The sequence below is a fragment of the Vidua macroura genome, chromosome 5 (assembly GCF_024509145.1).
Source record: "Vidua macroura isolate BioBank_ID:100142 chromosome 5, ASM2450914v1, whole genome shotgun sequence".
Classification (NCBI taxonomy): domain Eukaryota; kingdom Metazoa; phylum Chordata; class Aves; order Passeriformes; family Viduidae; genus Vidua; species Vidua macroura.
In genome coordinates, this window is record NC_071575.1 from 20778269 (window position 1) to 20797071 (window position 18803).

General features: G+C 46.3%; 1 protein-coding gene across 1 annotated transcript; it reads left to right on the forward strand.

Moving 5' to 3' along the window:
* The first annotated feature begins 2763 nt into the window (after window positions 1–2763).
* On the forward strand, window positions 2764–13993 carry IL2RB (interleukin 2 receptor subunit beta). Its single transcript, XM_053978097.1, has 9 exons — window positions 2764–2869; window positions 3196–3322; window positions 4792–4906; window positions 6396–6507; window positions 7049–7197; window positions 7629–7800; window positions 9579–9675; window positions 11484–11568; window positions 12905–13993. The coding sequence occupies exons 1-9, from the start codon at window positions 2788–2790 to the stop codon at window positions 13730–13732; spliced, it is 1767 nt and encodes a 588-aa protein (XP_053834072.1). The 5' UTR covers window positions 2764–2787; the 3' UTR covers window positions 13733–13993.
* Window positions 13994–18803: the final 4810 nt, after the last annotated feature.

Genomic DNA, 18803 nt, shown 5'->3' on the forward strand with positions numbered 1-18803 from the left:
TATGACTAAGAACCCATCTTCCTCCTACACCCTTTTTCCACTACTTGAATCCAAGATCACTTTGTTGTTATACTATGTCCCCATCCTCCAGGTTTATAGAGTCCTCAAAGAAGAACTGCCTGGAAACTTGAGATTAGCCTCTGGCAACTTTTGGTCAGCAAAACTTTCTTGCCAAACCTGAGCTTGGGCCTTGAGCTGCTCTAGGAGTGAAAGATGAGGAGCACCGAGTGTGGTGACCACTGTACCTGTAAGAGGAGACTCTCATCATGCAGCCATCATTGGGCAGCCCAGATCAGACAGGAAACATGATGTGCTGCACTTCAGAGAATTCTATTTCTGTATGGGAAAGAGAAAGGAATGTGAGGACACGTTTGCATGTCCGTGTCTGTGAACCGGGCAACCATCAGGCTGTGGGTTTGCATTTGTACATCTGCCCTGGCTTGGGATGTGAAGCCAAAGAAAGGGGCTATCTGTCTGCAAGGGTGAGGGCATAGAAAGCTTTGGAAGAAGGTGAAAATATTTTTTGTATCTTTTTCTGGCATGTTGTACCTTTTTCTGGCCTGTTGAATGGACAAGCCATGCCAAACAGGCACTGCAGCTACTGCAGGGCAGTATTGCCTGGCTGGACTAGCTGCAAGGCTCAGGTCAGAGAGGGGTGGTTCTTCCTTCTGTGGAGTGAATGGGGTGTTTGGCTTGGTAGGGAGGCAGTGGGATGGGTGTTCTTGTGGTGTCACACCATCTGCAAGTGTGAGGGTATGCCTCAAACTTGTTCACACTCAGCATTGACCTGGTTCTACTCCCACTGTGACCTAGCATGGATCCTCTAAAACTGGGGCAATGATGTCTGGTTTCATTCAGGTGTTGCTGCTCAGGTCAGCAACTCCAGCTATTTTTCACAAAGTGGTATTTCTACTGTAGACAGACTCCTGCCCTCAGTTTCAAAGTGATCTGTAAACTTGTGTAGACCCTGAGAGCAATATGAGTGATCCATTTAGGTGTCTAAAAGAGGAAGCTATGGGTCTTGCCAGTATCCCAAGAGGCCCTTTTTGCTCTCTCTTTTGCCTCCCAGCAATGGTTTGAAACTGGTCCCAGAATGTCTGAGCATTGCTAACACCTGACCCCTCTAACCGGGTTTTTGCACTTACTGCTTTATCAGCAGGAAGTAGAATGTGGTTGGGTTTTGTTTTTTTTTATTCTTGGCCTTACTAGCCTTTTCGATACTTTGGGGCCTTGTCTCAGTCTGACAAGGCAAGCAAGCAGCAGCTTCCTGCGCACAGGTGAGAGGGAGAAGACAGAGACCATGCATACATGAGAGAAACAGCTTTGGAGCAGAACTGCTGGGTTGTAGGCACCTCTTCTCCCATGGACATGCACTGAGCGAGGATATCTGCCTTCATCACTCTCCCTTTTTCCCCTCCCCCTTTCCCTCACTGTTTGACATTCAGCACCTGCTGCCGTCCAACCTCACGACCCCAGGGACTTCCTTCGTCTGGACTGCTCAGTGCCTGGAGCTGGAAGGTAAAGGGGGTAATGCCGGCTCTCTCCCACATGGGGGTGGCTGATCTGAAAGCATCTTAGAAGGAGTTTCAATCTGACAAACTGATCTCACTATTGGGAAGGGCTGAGAACATATTTATCTTTCTGTCTCTCCACAATCCTCTCAAATCATACCCCACATCTCACAACCATGCCACCTGCTTTCTCTCCTTCTGTCCCCTGTCTGCTAATGTGTTGTCATCATGTTTTTCTTCCTCTGAACCTAATCTTTTATCACAAGGAGAATTGTTATTAAGCTCATGCCAGCCCTTTATAAACCCTGTCTTCCCACCCCTCTGGCAGTCCCAGCAAGGTCCAGTGGGGCTTCCATCTTGTTTTCCTCAGGTCTGCCTGAGCTCCAGGGTTGGCAAGAGGTGAGGGTAGTTCCTTCTCCTGCGGGCAAAGGCAGATGTCAATGTACAGGTGTCCGGGTGGATGGGGAGAGAGGCTTGGATTGTAAGGCCAGTCTGTCTAATATGGAACATGACTGTACAGGCTTTGTAGGACAAGGAGGCTCCCTGGGTGCTTTGAATGGATGAGGGCTGCTGCTAAGTTTCCTTATTACAAAGCCCAAATTTTCTGATACGCCTAAAATCATGACTCCTTCCAAGGCAGAGCAAGGATCTACTTGGAGAGGATGATGCATAGTTCGTGAACTATTATGTAGTATTTTTTGATATGGCAAAGCCTTGACTTTCTAGAATGCGGTAATCACTTCTCCCTGATTCCCCCACCTGTCCTAAACATGCTATTTAAAATCTGCCTCCTAAGCCATGAGCTCTGCAACTAACTTCTGTCAGTTGCATCCAGGGACCCTCTTACTCAGCAAGCACCTAGTTATTTCAGCCCTAGGGTTTACCAAAAAAAGAAGCTCTTCAAAGCACAAGCTGCACACAGCCGAGGCAGCACTCTCTACCTGAGTCAGCAGGCAGCCTGAGACAACGCGCACGGACTGCTGTGCGCTCACTCACGCGTTTTCAGAAGACATGATTCCTGCAAACAGCCTCTGTGCTGCCCTGTGAACAGCCTCACTGCTGAGCAAAGCACCCAAGGCAGAAGAACAGTGAGGTGCTGAGGGAAAAGTGCGGACTCCAGAGTGGAAGGGATGTGAGTTTCTGAACCTAGAAGACTGGCACTGCATCCTAAGACAGTGGATGTCTCTGTGAGATGACATCTCGAGATCTCCCTAAGTTCCGTTGCTGAGTTGTGTTGTGGGGGTGTCTTCTCTCTTTCAGTGTGTCGCCAGTACTGATGAAGCCCTCATTGCTGCTTCTGTCTCACCTCTGCCTGTTCAGCCTCATGCCTCCCTCGTGGGCATCAGACTCAGCAGAAGGTAAGAAGCGATTCCTTTCCCCTGTGCCAGCTGGGGGAACAGGGAGGGCAGTCAGCCAGGGCAGTGTGTGCACCACGTATGCTGCTGTGCAATGTTTGTGTTGTAACGTAAAGCCAGAGGAGGTTGCAATATTACAGGTCTCTGATGAGCACATCAGCCTCCAAGGATATAGAGAAATGAGTAGCACTGCTTTTCTTACTTGGAGTTGTCCAGCAGAGGATTCAGTCAGTAGTTTGGGATGGGGCAGCATTGTCTGGGGTGATGATTAACGCCAAGCATTGTTGCTAATTGAGCCACATTGCTATCTGTCTCTTCTCTGCTGGCAGGTGCCTCCAGCCTCACTTGTTGGTATGACTCACGGGCGGCTCTCTTCTGTGACTGGGACCCGGGCAGGGACTTGGCTGAAGCACCATGTCAGCTGGAGATTTTATCAAAGAAAGGCTTTTATGACAGGTAGGTGACTGGAGAGACTGAGGAAAAACAATGCCACTTTACAAAAATGTAGGCTTCCCCTTCCCAGGCCAGGTGTAGTGGAGAGAGCTGAGGTGTTTTGTCTTGAACTCTGTCTCTATCTCTGTGTGGGCTGAGATGCTGGCAGACACTGCTCAGTGCTTGCCATCTGACAGTCCCAAACTGTCTAGCACAACCCGTCTTTCAGCTTCATGGCTCTATCTGAACTTCACTTTTCAAAAAATCCCTCTTCCTCGGCAGACACCATCGGGACTGAAAGGCATTTTCAATGGAAAATTAGGATGTATAGAGATGGGGCTGGAGAAGGGTGGAATTGAAGTCATACAGAGGCCATTTGGCAGTTGCCAGGATGAACTGAGATGTTGCACCTTGAGTAATAATGAATGAAGAAAAATACTGTCCTTTCTCTCCCCTGGCTCTTTCCTCTCTTCCAGTTCACGATGTTTTCCTCTCCCATATGCCTCCCAGCAGAGGAGAGGTGTTTTGCCAGTACTGCTGTGGGGGCTGGCTGAGTCTGTCATCTCCAAATAGGACATCTGCAGACAAGAGGCTTACCAGCCAAGCCCAGGACTGCCCTGGGTGTCTGCCATAAGGATAGGCTCAGTGTGATTCTGTCACTGCGTGGGTTACTTGTCACTGCTATAGAGACACCTCCAATTGAGTTAGATGGACAAATATACCTTGGGGGCGGTGCACGGCCCTAGAAAGCTAAAACACTGATGTTGCTCCATGGGTGTGAATCAGAGACTGTGGCTGGAATTAGGGCTGGATGTGGAATTGTGCAGTTCTTTGACTGGGTCTCTAGGAAGAAAACCCTCCCCACTGTCAGTGAGTCCCAGGCCTGATCTGACCTTAGAGTTCGAACAGGCACCTCAGTCAGACACTGTCCCAGCTGCAACCCCACAGATGTTCTCCACCCTGCCACACCCCATGTCATAGCTCAGCTGGGGCTCTCTTGTCAGAGCAGAAGAGAGGTTACAGTGTAGTGCTGCCACTTGTGATGTACTGTCCTGGCTGACTGAGATGTGACCTGGCTCAGAAGGTACATGTCACTGAGCATCTGAGATCCTACAGGACTGTCAGTGTCTGGAAGGAGACCTGTAAATCCTAGAGGGGCTGAAACAGGCACCTGTCTTCCAGGGCCATGTTGCTGTAGGTGAGTTTGGGCTCTGTATGCTCTCTGATATCAACAGGAAGCAGAGAAATAGGAAGAGGATTTTGTGAAATCTTTGAAACTGGAAATCTGCTGTCATTTTTGCCTTGAAATAACTGGGATGCATTGACTTCCATGTGCCAGCACATAAAATTTGTCTGAGTGATACAATGGGGAGAAAAAGTAGGATTAAATCTTTGCTGTAACCTGTTCAGCAAATACAGTAGGATGTAAAATGCTTTGAAAGCCCTTTAGTGTTACATAATATTTGACAAACTACAAAACTATATCTTCCCAGCTCACTGGAGTTATATCCCTCACCTGAAAAACACAAGAAGCACTGCAAATTACCCAAGGCAGAGCATATGACAGGATTGAGGAGATGCATCAAAACCTTCAATCAAAATGTTAATGTGAGTAATTCATCTGGGATGTCCTGGCTAGTGACAAAAGGGAAAGGATTTATATATATTCATTTTGGGTGTATAAGCAGTGCAACATCCAGGGGTAGTATAAAAAGTCCAAACCTAATCCCTGAGTCTGGGTCTGGAATGGGGTTTGGTGTTGTGTGTTGTTGATATACGTGCCTCCCTTGGGTTCCCCTGCAGAAGGGATTGGCTTCATTGTGAGCTGGGCCATGCTGTGCTGACACATGCAGAAGAGCTGCAGGACAGACAGATCATATGCAGTGCCCCACGTCTGTCACACTGCGACATGAAATAACTCACACATTTACATTAGATGTAAAAGAGGGAAAAGAGGAAGTTTTATTTCTGACCTCGCAATATATAGAATTCTAAAAGTGGTAGTGGATTGGAGGATGAAATTGCCACTTCTTTAACTACACTGGTTAAACTAACAGTCTATCAATTCTCTCTTCTCACAAAGAAGAATGCAAAACAATCATTATTTACATTACAATGTGTGAGAAACTCTAGTAGAAATATGTAAATATTAGAAGGTATAGAAAACTTTTAAAAGAACAGGGTGACACACATCTCAGTCACCTGTGTTTGGCCTTAATCCCTTCCTCTGAGGAGGGATGGGCATCACCACCAGCTCTGAGGTCACCTCTTCATCTCATTTTCCTAGAAATTATCAATATCATTTTCCAGATGATTTTCTACTGTGAAGTGTGGTTAGATGTGTCTAATGCAAGATGAACAGCAACACATCATTGGAGCTAATGGTGATGCAAATATTCTAACTATTATTCTTTATTTAAATCAGTCTTATTTTGGATCCATTATGTACTTCCTTTAGTCACATCAGTATCATTGCAGTTCCCATGTTTTCGGAAAACACCCACCCAAATTTGAGCTAATATTTTTATTGATAAAGTCACAACCAGTTCTAATGACAGACAAGCTTTCATACATTTGCATATCATGTGCAAAGACAAATTGCAGGGTTGGTATATAGCTCCAAAATCTTTTCTTTCTAATCAAGCTAATTTCTCTGTTGCTTATTCAGAACTATATGATGTACATGGCCCTTCAGCATCACTGCGTTTCAAGTGTCATGTCTAATACTAATGTGGTTTCAGTCTTACCAGGGAACATAAAATGTTCTGGTAAAAATAAAATATCTCAATAAATGTCACCCATAGACAGTAACTTTTTCTCCTGCTTTGTCAGCTCATACAGGAATCCCAAGAAACTAGCGTATCACAATATTTTGTGCCCTTCTTGCCAATAAACAAACAAACAAAAAAAAATCCAACCACATGAAATATAAATTTTTGGTTCCTCACTCACCACTGAGATTTATGCCCCTCTGCCACAAATGCCTTCCGTATTTATTGTCAAGTATGCCTAATCATCTTATGCATAGGCAATGCTTAGAAATTTGAATGCTTATTAATGAGGTTTCATTGTCACTAATGGTTAATTTTCCTTGCAGAATCAGTGCTTCACCGTTTCAGACCGTCTTAGCTTGTCTGTCCATTGCCACACTGGAGAGAATAAAACCAAAATACCTGAGCAAATAAAAAACTTCAATCCATTTGAAAATAGTGAGTACTCATCTGCCTTCTGGTCTCTGAAGCTTCCCCATGAGAGGATGGGGGAAATTAATTTTTCTTCCTCATCCACTCCTATGCAACACCCACAGGTGATTGTAGGCCTTTGTCTTTTGCTTGTCCCCTACTACAATGAGCACAATGTTGACTCCTGCCACTTGCTCCTCTGTCATGCAATGTCATGCCAGCCACATCCTGTCCTGTCCCATATCTGGCTTCAAACTGGTAATGATAGCTCAGCTGCCCTCATGAAAAATGTGTGCTGCAAGAAGGATAGAAACTCTTGCTGCTCTTCCTCTGCCCCCTCTAGTTACGTGCTTCCACCCTTCTTTAAGACAGCTTTGGCATGTTTCAGTCTTTGCTGAAAGGATTCAGCTCACTAATCCAGAAGTAAAACATCTGCTTGGGACATTGTTTTGCTGGCTGTGTGAGTTTACTCGTCTCAAGGAGATGTCCTGCTGCTCAGGTGCTTGATATGCAGTCCTGTTATGGACACAGTATGGGGATATCAGCCCTACTTCTTCTCTCTTTCCAGTAAAGCTGAGGCCTCCAGGAGACCTTCAGCTGGTTAACATAACTGAAAACACCTCCAACCTAACATGGAGCCTGAATATTTCCTCTCACTATTTGGATGGGATGCGGGAGTATCAAGTGCGGTACCGACACATGAGTCAGTCCTGGGAGGTGAGTACAGAGGGGGGAGCTGGGACATGCTACCATATGAGTCCTGGATGAATCCTGGCCTTGTTTATGTCCCCCAAGACCTGCTCCTGGGCCTCCTCTCAGGATGTGACCAGTTTTGGTGAAGCTGGAGAGATGATGACAGCCCCTGCTCTTTTATCTGTGTCACCTGCTGCCAGTGTTTGGTGATGACAAGGAGGCAGATGGGGGTCCTATTTTACCTAGTGCTGCCACAAAAAAATTCAGACACTTCCAGGACAGACCTGAAAGGGATGGGAAAAGCAAAGCAAAGAAGAATTTTCCTTCAGGGTGAACAAGCCATGCACAAGGTGTAAGGACTTGAAACAAGTCTTCTCTGAGGGTTTTGGAGAAGATGGGTACGTGAGGCTGTAAACCAGGGTGTTGACAATGTTCTAAATTTGCCCTACTCCCAGGAGGCTGCGAACTTGCCCATTGAACAGGACCAGATGTGGGCAAATTTTGAGAGACTCTCACCCAACTCGAAATATGAGGCAGCTGTCCGTGCAAGGCCAAGTGCCAGAAGCCCCTACAAAGGCGTGTGGAGTGACTGGAGCAAGCCGGTCCTGTGGAGGACACACGCTGACCGTAAGGGTAAGTCAGGTAGTCTGACCTGGAGGGGAAAATGGAAACTCAGTGTAAACAAGGTAGAATGGCCAAAACAGGGTGAGAAACTGGAGGAAGATGTGTAGGGAGAACTGTGTTGACCAAAGAGTAATAGAAAGGTCGAAAACTGTCCCTCCTGATCAGTTAGGTGAGATCATCTCAGCATCACAGCTTAAGGGCAAATGACCCCAGCAAAGCCCCTCTGACTTCCAGAAGCCAGGCAAAATCCACAAGGTTTAAATCAGGGACTGCTTCCCCAGAGCAGTAAGGCCAGGTGTCTAACCAGCAGAAGCAGTGGCCAGGACTGGCATTTTCCCAGATGCTAATGTTACCTGGGAACATTGTCCCAGCTTCCTAAAATGGCCAGTTCAGTGGAGGTATTGATCAGTGAAATGCAGTGACACGGCTCTCAGCTCCTGAGCTGAGGAACACCTGAGCTTGGGAAGCAAAGTCTCATGGAAACTGGGAGAGACTTACTGACTTAGATGTATGTAAGACTCTTTTAAGAAGGTCTGCTGAGATTTGCATCAGTCACTCTATGAACTTCCAGCCTTGGAAGATAGTGCCCTTCGGTGACTCGGTGGCTGTGGCCTCTGTCATTTTTTTCCCAAAAAATAAGCAGGTAGAGGTTATTCCTTCTCAGGTTGCCCCCATCCTGCCTCTGCTCAACCCCTCCCTGTTTTTCCTGGTCTTGATATAAACAGAGGAGTTATGTTTAGAAAGGGCACTGTTGCTGTGGCGATCAAATTTTGACAGTGTGTGATGTCAGTGAATAGGATACAGCCACAACCAGTTGTCATAGCAACCAAGACCCAAAGATAACCAGGGTACCAGAGGCAGAGGAGACAGTGATCTGAGTAGCATCTCAAGGACAGGGAAAGAAAGAATGTGCTAAAAATGTCCCCTCCATCTTTTATTTTTCTCTGTTCTCTCCTAACTGCTCCAGAGATTTTCTGCATGACCAGGCCAAGGGACACGAGGGATGCGAGTAGATGAGGGGCAGGCAGAGGAAACAGGCACCAGAATAGCAAGGCCAAGCAAAGGTGCACTGGGGAGATATGTGTGAAAGAGACAGATTAAGGAATGTTTGAGATGATGCCAAACAAGCCTGAGGAGTGCTGGCAGCCCTGGCAATGTGGGAACCCAGTCTCTTTGTCTTAACCCTACAATCCAAGTACTAAAATATGGTGTAAAACTGTAACCTTCCTAGCCTCCTAATGCTTCCCTACACCTCTCCAAAGAAAGAAGCCAGTCCCTTGACCCCTAACCTTCTCTATTCTTATCCTCTTGCCTTCTCAGAGACCCGTGAACACCATGACTCCCTCTCCCCCACTGACCATTAATGCTGTTTTAAGCCTCCAACCCCACTTTAGCTGGCTTTAGGAGTCCCTGCTTTCCTTGGCAATGAAACAGGTTAGTGGACACTTCAACTAGCAGACTGTGCCACCTCATCTCTGGCCACCCGTAGCTGTGGTGCTGTTATGACCAGGGAGTTCAAGCTGTTCAGCACAAATTTTCTGTTAAGCAATGCTTAGACTCTGAAACCCATATCAACTCAAAGGCATCCTACACAATAGCAGAACTCACATATACTCTGACCTGTATAATTCTAGATAATAGATAATATTATAATATTATATAAAATTATAACAAAGGCCCACTTTGATCACCTTGAACAGCCATGAAAGGGCTGCAGCTTCTACCTACAGAATCCTGGTTAGATTTTAACAGCCATTTCCTCATTCTTTCTCATCTTGCAGGAACATCCCAGCCAGTCCTGCCAGTTCTAATAGTGAGCACCTTCATCTTTGTGATCATTGGGACTGCCTTCCTCATTAACTTACGGACCCTGAAATGGTAATTGAGAATTAAGCTTACATTTCTGTTCCTCTCCTATATCTTGTGGGTATTCTCAAAATTCAGATTATTTTTCACCTGGTGTTACTCAGGATAGAGATGGCTTTAAGCCAATCAATTTATGGTTTATAGCCCAGTCTTCTGAGACTGATATTTGCCTGTAGAAAAATAACACCACCAAAGATGATGTGGTTTCACCAGCACTGTCATATTGTGCCATGGTCCTGTGATCTGGTGCCATGCCCTGGCTAAATTTAAAACAGCGGCCTGAGCACATCTGTTGCCCAGGGGTTAGCATGGTGTTTCCTGGCAGAGATGCATCAAAATTGCCTCTTCAAAAGCAGGTCACTGGGCTGAGAACTCTCCCTGTAGCGAGGACCAAGCAAGCCTGGTTACCACCACCTTCTCATTTAAACATTCCAGCAAGAGCTCAGGCAGAATGAGATGACATTGGGCCTGCAGGCAAAACTCCTGCGTGACGAGCACAATTCTTGTTCTCCCTGGTCTGTGCAGTCCTCACACACTGTTAAAACCTATATGATGCTTCAAGACCTCTTTGCCAGTGTTTCTACCCAGACACTGCTTTTATTAGGGACTGAAAGTGTCTCACAAGATTACTCAACACAATAATAGGAACAGTGACCTCTCAGCTTGGCACAAGGTTAGAAACAGTCACAGGTTTTCTCATCTCAGGTCAGGGGTAAAGAAGCAGGGTGCTGATATTCATGGCAGGGAGCAGGGACAAACATTCTCAGCGATGAAGTTGCAGAGGCTGGATGGTGAGAGAACCATGCTGAAGGAAGATGGATACTGAGAAAGTCACTGGTCACTATTTTACCCTGAGTCATAACACAAAGTTGAGGAAGTGCTAGATGTACAGCACAGAGCGAGTTAAAAAGGCCTCCTTTCTCCACAAAGTATAATTAACCTAGGGGAATTGAGTGCAGAATAATGCTAAGGTAAGATGCAAGGAAGGATTAGACATGCATGAATAAAAATAGCATCTGCAATGATGTAAGGTAGTTTATATGCAAGAGCTAGCAAGTTCTGATGCTTCAGAGAGTACACTGATTGCCTCCAGAGGTCAGGAGGGTTTTTCCTTACAACATCCTGCCGCAAAGCTTCAGCAAAGGGATGACAAGATGATCCAACCATTCTGAGAAGCTGAGGAGCAGATTAGATCACTCCATGCTGCCTCAGGATGACAACACACTGGTTCCAGGGAAGGAGAGGTCTCTGGACAATGCAAGGCACACTCACTCAGATGGCTTGCACGGCCAGTGTGCCCCAGCTATGCCATGCAGCATCCTGCTAGGAGGGCAGAGAGCTGTGGCAGAGCTTTCCCAGTGACAGCCCTGCTCAGGCCACATGGTCCTGAGTCATTGTGGTGGTAGCAAAACAAAGAAGGGGCAGCTCACAGCAGTGGGAACTTGGAAACAAGGGAGGCCTGCTCAGCTTGTCATCAGGACAGGGGCTGAAGGGGCCAGGTGGAGAGGTTAAGGTGACCAGGCAAGGCAGGGAAGAAACCAGTAAAACTAGGGGTTGTCTGTCCCCTGGGAAAAGGCTGAGGTAAATGCATTTTCCAGTGCCAGGTTTATCTGTCTCATCTCTATACATCTCATGGCTCAGCTAGTCCCTCTCAGACCACTCAAGAGGAAGGTCAGCCCTCAGGCTCGACCTTACTTTACCTCTTCCCCCATGCCAGGGCAGTACCTGTGAATTGCAGGGCACTCTTTCACCCCCACCAGAGTGACAGTGATCAGGATCAGGCCCTCCTTCATTTGTCCTTCTCATTGTCTTTCCTCAAGGTTTAAGAAGATCCTGAAGATTCACATCCCAGACCCTGAGAAGTTTTTTCCCCCACTTGTTTCTGTTCATGGAGGTGACATTCAGGTATGGGGCTGGGGATGGAACCATAGCGGGGAGAAATGAGGGAAAGGAGCATCCAGCTGCACATGCCCAGGACAGACAGACGTACCCATGCATACATGATATATGTGCCTGCAGCACCAGCTGCTGGGTTCTCTGCTCAAGTTCTATTTTCTGACCTTCTAAAACCCAACACTCAGCCAAGGCATCTCTTATTGCAGAACGGAGAGATGGCAAACCAGAGCACAAAGCACAGCACCCTGCTCCCATAATCATCAGCCTGAGAGACAACAAGGGACCCGCAGGAGGGAGCTTGGCCTCTCAAGACCCCCCTCCCTCCCAGTTCAGTGCCTCCCTACTTGCCCTAGGCTGCCCAGCTCTTCCCCGGATTTCCTGCTGTAAGCTTCTCCTCTGCTCCTGATGTGAATTGCCATCACACTGGATAGCACTTAGCTATTTCTTGCATTCTTGTCTGTTTCTCTCCTCTTCCCACTCCACCACTTCCCTCCCCTAGGCTCTCTGTGAGTATGGGCAGCTGCAAAGAGACAATTACCATTCTGTGCAGCATTAAAGGGAGCATCAGATGCAAGACGTGGGAGGTGATCCCAAGAGGCATCTTGCTTTAAGGAGGACAGAAACAAACTGCAGAGGGCTCAGAAACAGCAAAGCTTTGTAAAAGCCAAGGTGTAAAAGGCTTAGAAAGCTTAAACTACAAGGAAAGAGTACAGAGTAGGGGGACGAGATTGTGCAGCAGTCACTCAAGACACTTTACCAGTGCAGAAAGAACTTGAAAAATTTGCTTTACAAGCCATAAAGGCAATGGATTTGGGTGTCATCAAAATCAGTTTATTTTTAAGCATAATGGTGCACTGAAGGATGTTGCTCATGATGACTATAAAAATTAGGCACAAGGGGCCTGGAAGAGCACCTTAGACAAGAAATCTGCATATGGCCATGTGGATATATCAGAAGCTTGTTCAGCACCTAGGAATAGATTGCATGAGATGCACCTCAATAATGTTTTTAATGCTTCGCTTCACCTTATGGTCTTGTAAGAGTTTTTCCTACCTTTTTTATTCCCTTTGTTTCACTTTAATTCTCCATCTTAAATTCCCTGCTCCAGAAATCTCAAAACATAGGCTGACAAGATCCACTCTTAATTTTAGTGTGACAGAATGACATACTCTCTCTGAAAATCCTGCAGATGAGACATCATGAATGGGAATTTCCCTCCCCATCACCTGTGGTAACCCTTGCTTGGGCAGAAAAGAGGTCACTTGATTGTTGTGGCCACTCAGTTCCTCTCTGAATGCTATACTTTGGTAGTCATAGTCTCTCTCTTGTGTTTCCTCCCCACCAGAAATGGCTCTCCTCCCCGTTCTCGACATCTTCCTACTGCGTGAACAGCACAACCCCAGAGATCTCCATGCTCGAGGTGATGCAGAAGAATGACCAGGAATCCCGGTTTCTACTTTCCAAGGGAACCCTGACTCCTGATCCTCCCACAGAAACCAGTGTGCACTCTGGATCCAGCTGCTTCACCAACCAAGGCTACTTCTTCTTCCATCTTTCCAACTCCTTTGAGATCGAGCCCTGTCAGGTCTACTTCTCCTACGAGCCTTTCAGCCAGGAGGGCAGTGGCAGCAAGGATGGCGACTTTTACCAGGCTCTCCCCTCCCCAGACCTCTGCACACTGGCAGAGGACATGAATGTATTGCCCAACAACTTCTTTCACTGTATGGAGGCAACCCAGGGCTCCAGAAAGAACTCCTTCATGGAAGAGACAGCAGGTGAAGCCCAGCAGGCCATGGCTGTTCCTGGGGCTCTCCAGTCGAGTGAAGGCACTTCACCAACACCAGTTCTGGAACAGGATGAGAAGGTGATGGGCAAAGCAGCTTCACAACCTGCTGAGGCCGTGTGCCTGTTGGACACTGACTTTCCTGACCCACTGCACGTGCAGGACAGCAATACTGTCAGTGTAACGGACGGGAGTGGGAAGGGGGGCCCTCCAACTGACCCGTGCACACCAGCAGCAAATGCTACCTCTTCCTTCTCCCAGCCTCCACCTCTAACACAAAGACAGGATGAGGATCCATGCAAAACAGCCTTCTCCAGCCAGGTCCCAAACACTGGTGCCTACCTTTCTCTGAGGGACCTCCAAAGCCAGTACAGCCATTGCTCTGTCTAGGATCTGCTTGGAGGAGACCCAGAGGTGGGAAAGGCCACCTCTGCAAGGAAGGCTAGATAGAGAGTTTCTCTCCTCAGGACATGAATATAACTTCAGCATCAATCCCATCAGGACTGCTCACTAATGAGGCTGGAGAAGACTGGCCAACACAGACTTACCTTCATGAGCAAATATGAAGGTTAATACTCTGTTGATACTGGCTCTGATGACATAGAAACTCCTCACACTTCTCAAGTGACATTCCAAACCTCACCAATTCATTTTTCCCTTCCCAGTTCCTGGTAGGAAACTGTGCCAGCACTTCCATGCTCTGCATTTTGGTGTAAAATAGCACTCAGCTTTGAGGCTGAGTAGGCATATGATCAGTTTGCTTCATACTGGCCTAAAAACCTCTAATGGGATGGAGAAATGCCTGAAGATGTGGATATAAAATTTTGTACAGGGGCCAATAGCACTGCCAGTCATTGCTGGGGTTGATGATGAAATGGATGAAGACATCTCCTCCTGACTGAACAAGGGTGTGTTCATCCTTTTTTCTATGATGTCCCCACTTTAAGTTTTAATCAGAAATTACATTCTAAGCTACTTGGTCCAGCTTTAGACTTTAGAGTCTAGACCTTCGAGTCTCTAAGGTCAGCTCAGAGCCACAACTGCATCAGCTGTCTAAGCAGTGCAGTGTAAAAAAGAAATCCCCATTATTGAGTTAAAAATACTGGGGAAATCCCCTCCCTCTCTTTCTTTCCTCCAGCTTGATGGTGGCAGTAAAAAGAACTCACAGTTTCCCATTCTTGCTACAATATTTTTCATGAAATCGAAAGCCTTTCTGCCCTGCTGGCAAACTACAGTTATTTGACTATGATAAGCTGATTGTAGAATAGTTCATCCCACATCCTGTATAAGTGGAAAACATCACAGCAGTGCTGCCCATTCCTTCCACTGCTCAAGGGAAACCATTGCCTAATTAGCAGCAAAGATGTGGTGAATAAGCCCAGAAAACTAACCCACGAATCAGCACCTTTACTGAAAAGAAAACCTCAATCCTCTTGCAAAGAATGGGGATAGCACAGACTTCGTTTTTCTTCTTCCTCTACATGCCCTGATCTGGGTTAGAAAAAGCCACAGAAGAAAAGTGGTAAGGCAAAGGAAGATCCCTACATTCACCATTTGTACCATCTGTCCATTTCCTTGCCATATTTCTGGACTTTTCAGCAGTGGGAAAATACCAGCCATGTGCTAAGAGTTCTCCTTATCTCTTGAAAACTCTTCTAAGAGAATTTATACCAAAAAGTTCAAGGATATTGAACTTGTTAACCCTTCGGTCACAGCTCTGAGTGTCAACTAGAACTAATTCTTTCCAATCTCTGTCTGTCCAAGCATTGAGATTCCTGTTCCTACACTGTTAGCTGACCTTGCAGTATGCATCCTGAATGCCATTACGAGTCCCAGGTGCTGGCTTAGATTTCACCTGAAAAGAGCTGCTCAGAGTTGAGCCTACTCGTTGCTGGGAGAGCTTCGGGAGCTATTCCTCTCCTCTCATCCTCTCATCCTCCTCATCCTTCACCATCTGTCTCAAGACATGGAATGCTCCATTGTGCCCAGGAGAAAACAGGAGACACAGCTCCCGAGATAGGGAAGTACAAGGCTTTCCCAGCTGTTTCCTGGACTTTGAGAATCTTCCCAGACGGACTTTGAAAAGAGAAGCTGACTCCCTTGCCTCTGATGGGCAGTTTGATATCTTACATGGGCCAAGGATCCAAGCTGCACTGTCCCCATTTAGACTTTCTTAAGCTTTTCTATTTTCCTGCATAGAATCATTAAGGTAGGAAAAGAACTTCAAGATTATCTAGTACAAAATTTGACTGAATACTACCATGCCTACTAAACTATATTGCAAAGTGCCACATCTACTTGTTTTCTGAACACTTCCAAAGATGGTGACTCCACCACTTTCCTGGAGAGCCTACTCCAATGTTTAAACACTCTTTCAGTGAAGAAATTTTTCCTGATATCCAACTTGAACTTCCCCTGGTGCAATTTGAAGTATATTTCCTCTTGATCTACCACTTGTTATCTGGAAGAAGAGACTGACTTCTACCTTGCCATAACTTCCTCTCAGAGAGTTGTAGAGAGCAATAAGGTTACCCTTGAGGCTTTTTTTCTCCAGGCTAAACAGCCCCAACAATCCCTCAGCTTGTGTTCCATACCTTCACCATCTCTATTGCCCTTCTCTGGATATGCTCCAGCACCTCAACGTCCTTCTTGTATTGAGTACCCCAAAACTGAATACAGGATTTGAGGTGTGGCCTCTGTACAGGGGGATGATCCCTTTCCTGGCCCTGCTGGCCACACTATTCATGGTACAAGCCAGGATGTCATTGGCCTTCTTTGTCACCTGGGCACACATGGCTCATGTTCAGCCATGATCAACCAGCATCCCCAGGTCCCACTGGGATCCCACTGGAATCTCCCACTGAGCAGATTTTCAGCCACTCTTCCCTCAGTTTGCAGCACTGCATGCTGCTGTTACAACCCTGTTGCAACAGGACCTGGCACCTTGTTGAACCTCATACCATTGGCCTTGGCTCATCAATCCAACCTGTCCAGACCCCTCTGCAGACACTTCCTATTCTGCAGCAGATCAACACTTCTGCCCAGCTTGGTGTCATCTGTAAACTGACTAAAGGGGAGCCCTTGATCCCCTCATCTAGATTTTCAACAGATATTAAACGGATCTGGCGCCTACACTGAGCCTTGGGGAACACTGCTGTTGACTGGCTGCCAACTGGATTTAACTCCCATCGCCACAACTTTTTGGGCTTGGCCATCCAGCCAGTGTTTTACCTAGCAAAAAGTACACACATCCACGCCATGGGCTGCCAGTTTCTCCAGGACAATGCTGTGGTAGATAGCGTAAAAGGTTTTACTAAAGATTAGGTAGATAACATCCACAGCTTTTCCTTTTTCCACTAAGTGAAGTTCACCCTGTCGTAGAAGATCAGGCTGGTCAAGCAGGACAAGCCTTTCCTAAACCCATGCTGGCTGGGCTTGATCCCTTTCTTGTGCTGCACCTGCCATGTGATGGCACTCAAGGTGACCTGTGCCATGATCTTCTGTGGCACCAAGGTCAGGTTGATGGGCCTGTAGTTCCCCAGATCCTCCTTCCAGCCCTTTTTGTAGATGGGTGTCACACTGGCTAACCTCCAGTCACCTTCGACCTCTCTGGCTAGCCAGAATTGATGATAAATAATGGAAAGTGCCTTGGTGAGCTATTCTGCCAGTTTTCTCAGTGCCCTTGTATGGACTCCATCCAGAAACTTTGGGAGTGTCTAAGTGGCACAGCTGGTCACTAACTACTTCCTCCTGGATTATAGGGGGTTTATTCTGCTCCCTGTCTTTGTCTTCTAGCTCAGGGGGGTGGGTACCCTGGGGACATCTCATCTTGCTGTTAGCGACTGAGGCAAAGGAGGCATTAAGTAGCTCAGCCTCATCCTTGATGACAATATTCCCCTGCCAAGTCAAAGGACGGAGATTCTCCTTGACCCTTTTTTTGTTATTAATGTATTTGTTATTTTTGATGACAGTAGCTAGATTGAGTTCTAGCTGGACTTTCTCCTTTCTAATTTTCTCTCTGCATGACCAAACTATATATCTGTACTCTTACTGAGTACATCTTGCTGCTAAGATGAGTACAAAAAACCACATTTGCTTCTTTGTAAATAAACAAAATATTAAGTAATCTACAGTGTTTTTCTGTCCTTTTGGTGAGGGAAAATGATTAACAACTTTTCTAAAAAGGGAACTAGGTAAAGTTTTGCTTAGACGAATATTCCTTTAGCTCTCCTTCCTACTCCCTGCCCCAAGGAACTCAGACACCTAAAAAAGAAAGGCAGAGTTAGAGGTGATCCTGTAGCAAGCTCCTGAGGACTGTCCTGCTGGCTCAGTATTTTTTCACACCCCCCCTCCCCCCACCCTTGCTTTTTGTGAAGATGTCAGCTTTGGAGCTGGCAAGCTGTTAGCACAGCTTTCGCAGCCATGCTGGGTGTGAATGTGTGACACACTGCGGCAGGAAGTGCTCAACGTCAGATCTGGAGATAACCGGACCTTTCTTCCAGGAAGACGAGATCATGTGGTCTTGTATGTGAGTAACACGGGTTGTGAATGCCACTCTCGGTGATTTGGGGGCCTTTTGCTGCTGGGCTCCCAACAGCCCTTTGGAAATGTCACACGGGGAACAGTCAGTACCTTCTCAAGCCCATGAGAACACGGTGTGTGGTTCTCAAACCCACAGAAACACGCTACGGCCGTGTCCGTCAGTACCAGAGGCAAACCAAAGCTGAACAACAGCACTGTGTGGAAAATATTGATGTGGAAAATATCAAGCTAACAGCCACAGGCACGAGTCCTCTCTTTATCTTAAGCTTAGAGACAGCAAAGATAGCTGTCACATCTCTCATCTCCTTTCCAAGATACCTTGTTCATAAATAGATACCACTCTCAGCCTCCTCCCACATCTCTTCCTTTTTTTTTTTTTTTTTTTTTTTTTTTTTTTTTTTTTTTTTTGCCGTGGAGAAACAGAAAGCAAGGGGTACTTGCAGTAAAAAAATTCCTCTGAAGTCAGATCTGATCAAGGGTTTGGGTCCTTGGTTGATTCAAAAGCCTGTGGTGATAGATGTGGTATGCTTGCTTAGATAGATCAGATTGAGATTCTACATTTTTTGTTCTGCTGAAAACACCAGAGATTGAAGATTTTTCTTTCCAGGAAAATTTAATTCAAAAAAGTAAGGTCTTTGGCATTGAGAAATACCCTCAGATGGGTTCTGACCCACTGTGGCAAGCCCCTCATAATGTAAACTTAGAAAAGCTATATATGAATACATACGTGCCTAAAGATGCTGCTTGTCCCTCATTATCTGTGGAAATTCTGGTTCAAAGTAACTTTTAAAAGTGAAATCAGGTCTTAAATCTCTTGAGTAGTTCTGAAAGCATTCCCAGTCAAACACTGCAACTTTCTACCTACATTTAATGTTTATCTACTAGAATCCACCATGAGGCAGCTACAGGAATGGCTTTT

Bases quoted from the DNA above. Each gene is read 5' to 3' on its own strand.
- IL2RB (XM_053978097.1), top strand. From the start codon at position 2,788: ATGAAGCCCTCATTGCTGCTTCTGTCTCACCTCTGCCTGTTCAGCCTC. The intron at 2,870-3,195 runs GTAAGAAGCGAT...CTCTGCTGGCAG, and splicing joins GGCATCAGACTCAGCAGAAG to GTGCCTCCAGCCTCACTTGT. The intron at 6,508-7,048 runs GTGAGTACTCAT...CTCTCTTTCCAG, and splicing joins CTTCAATCCATTTGAAAATA to TAAAGCTGAGGCCTCCAGGA.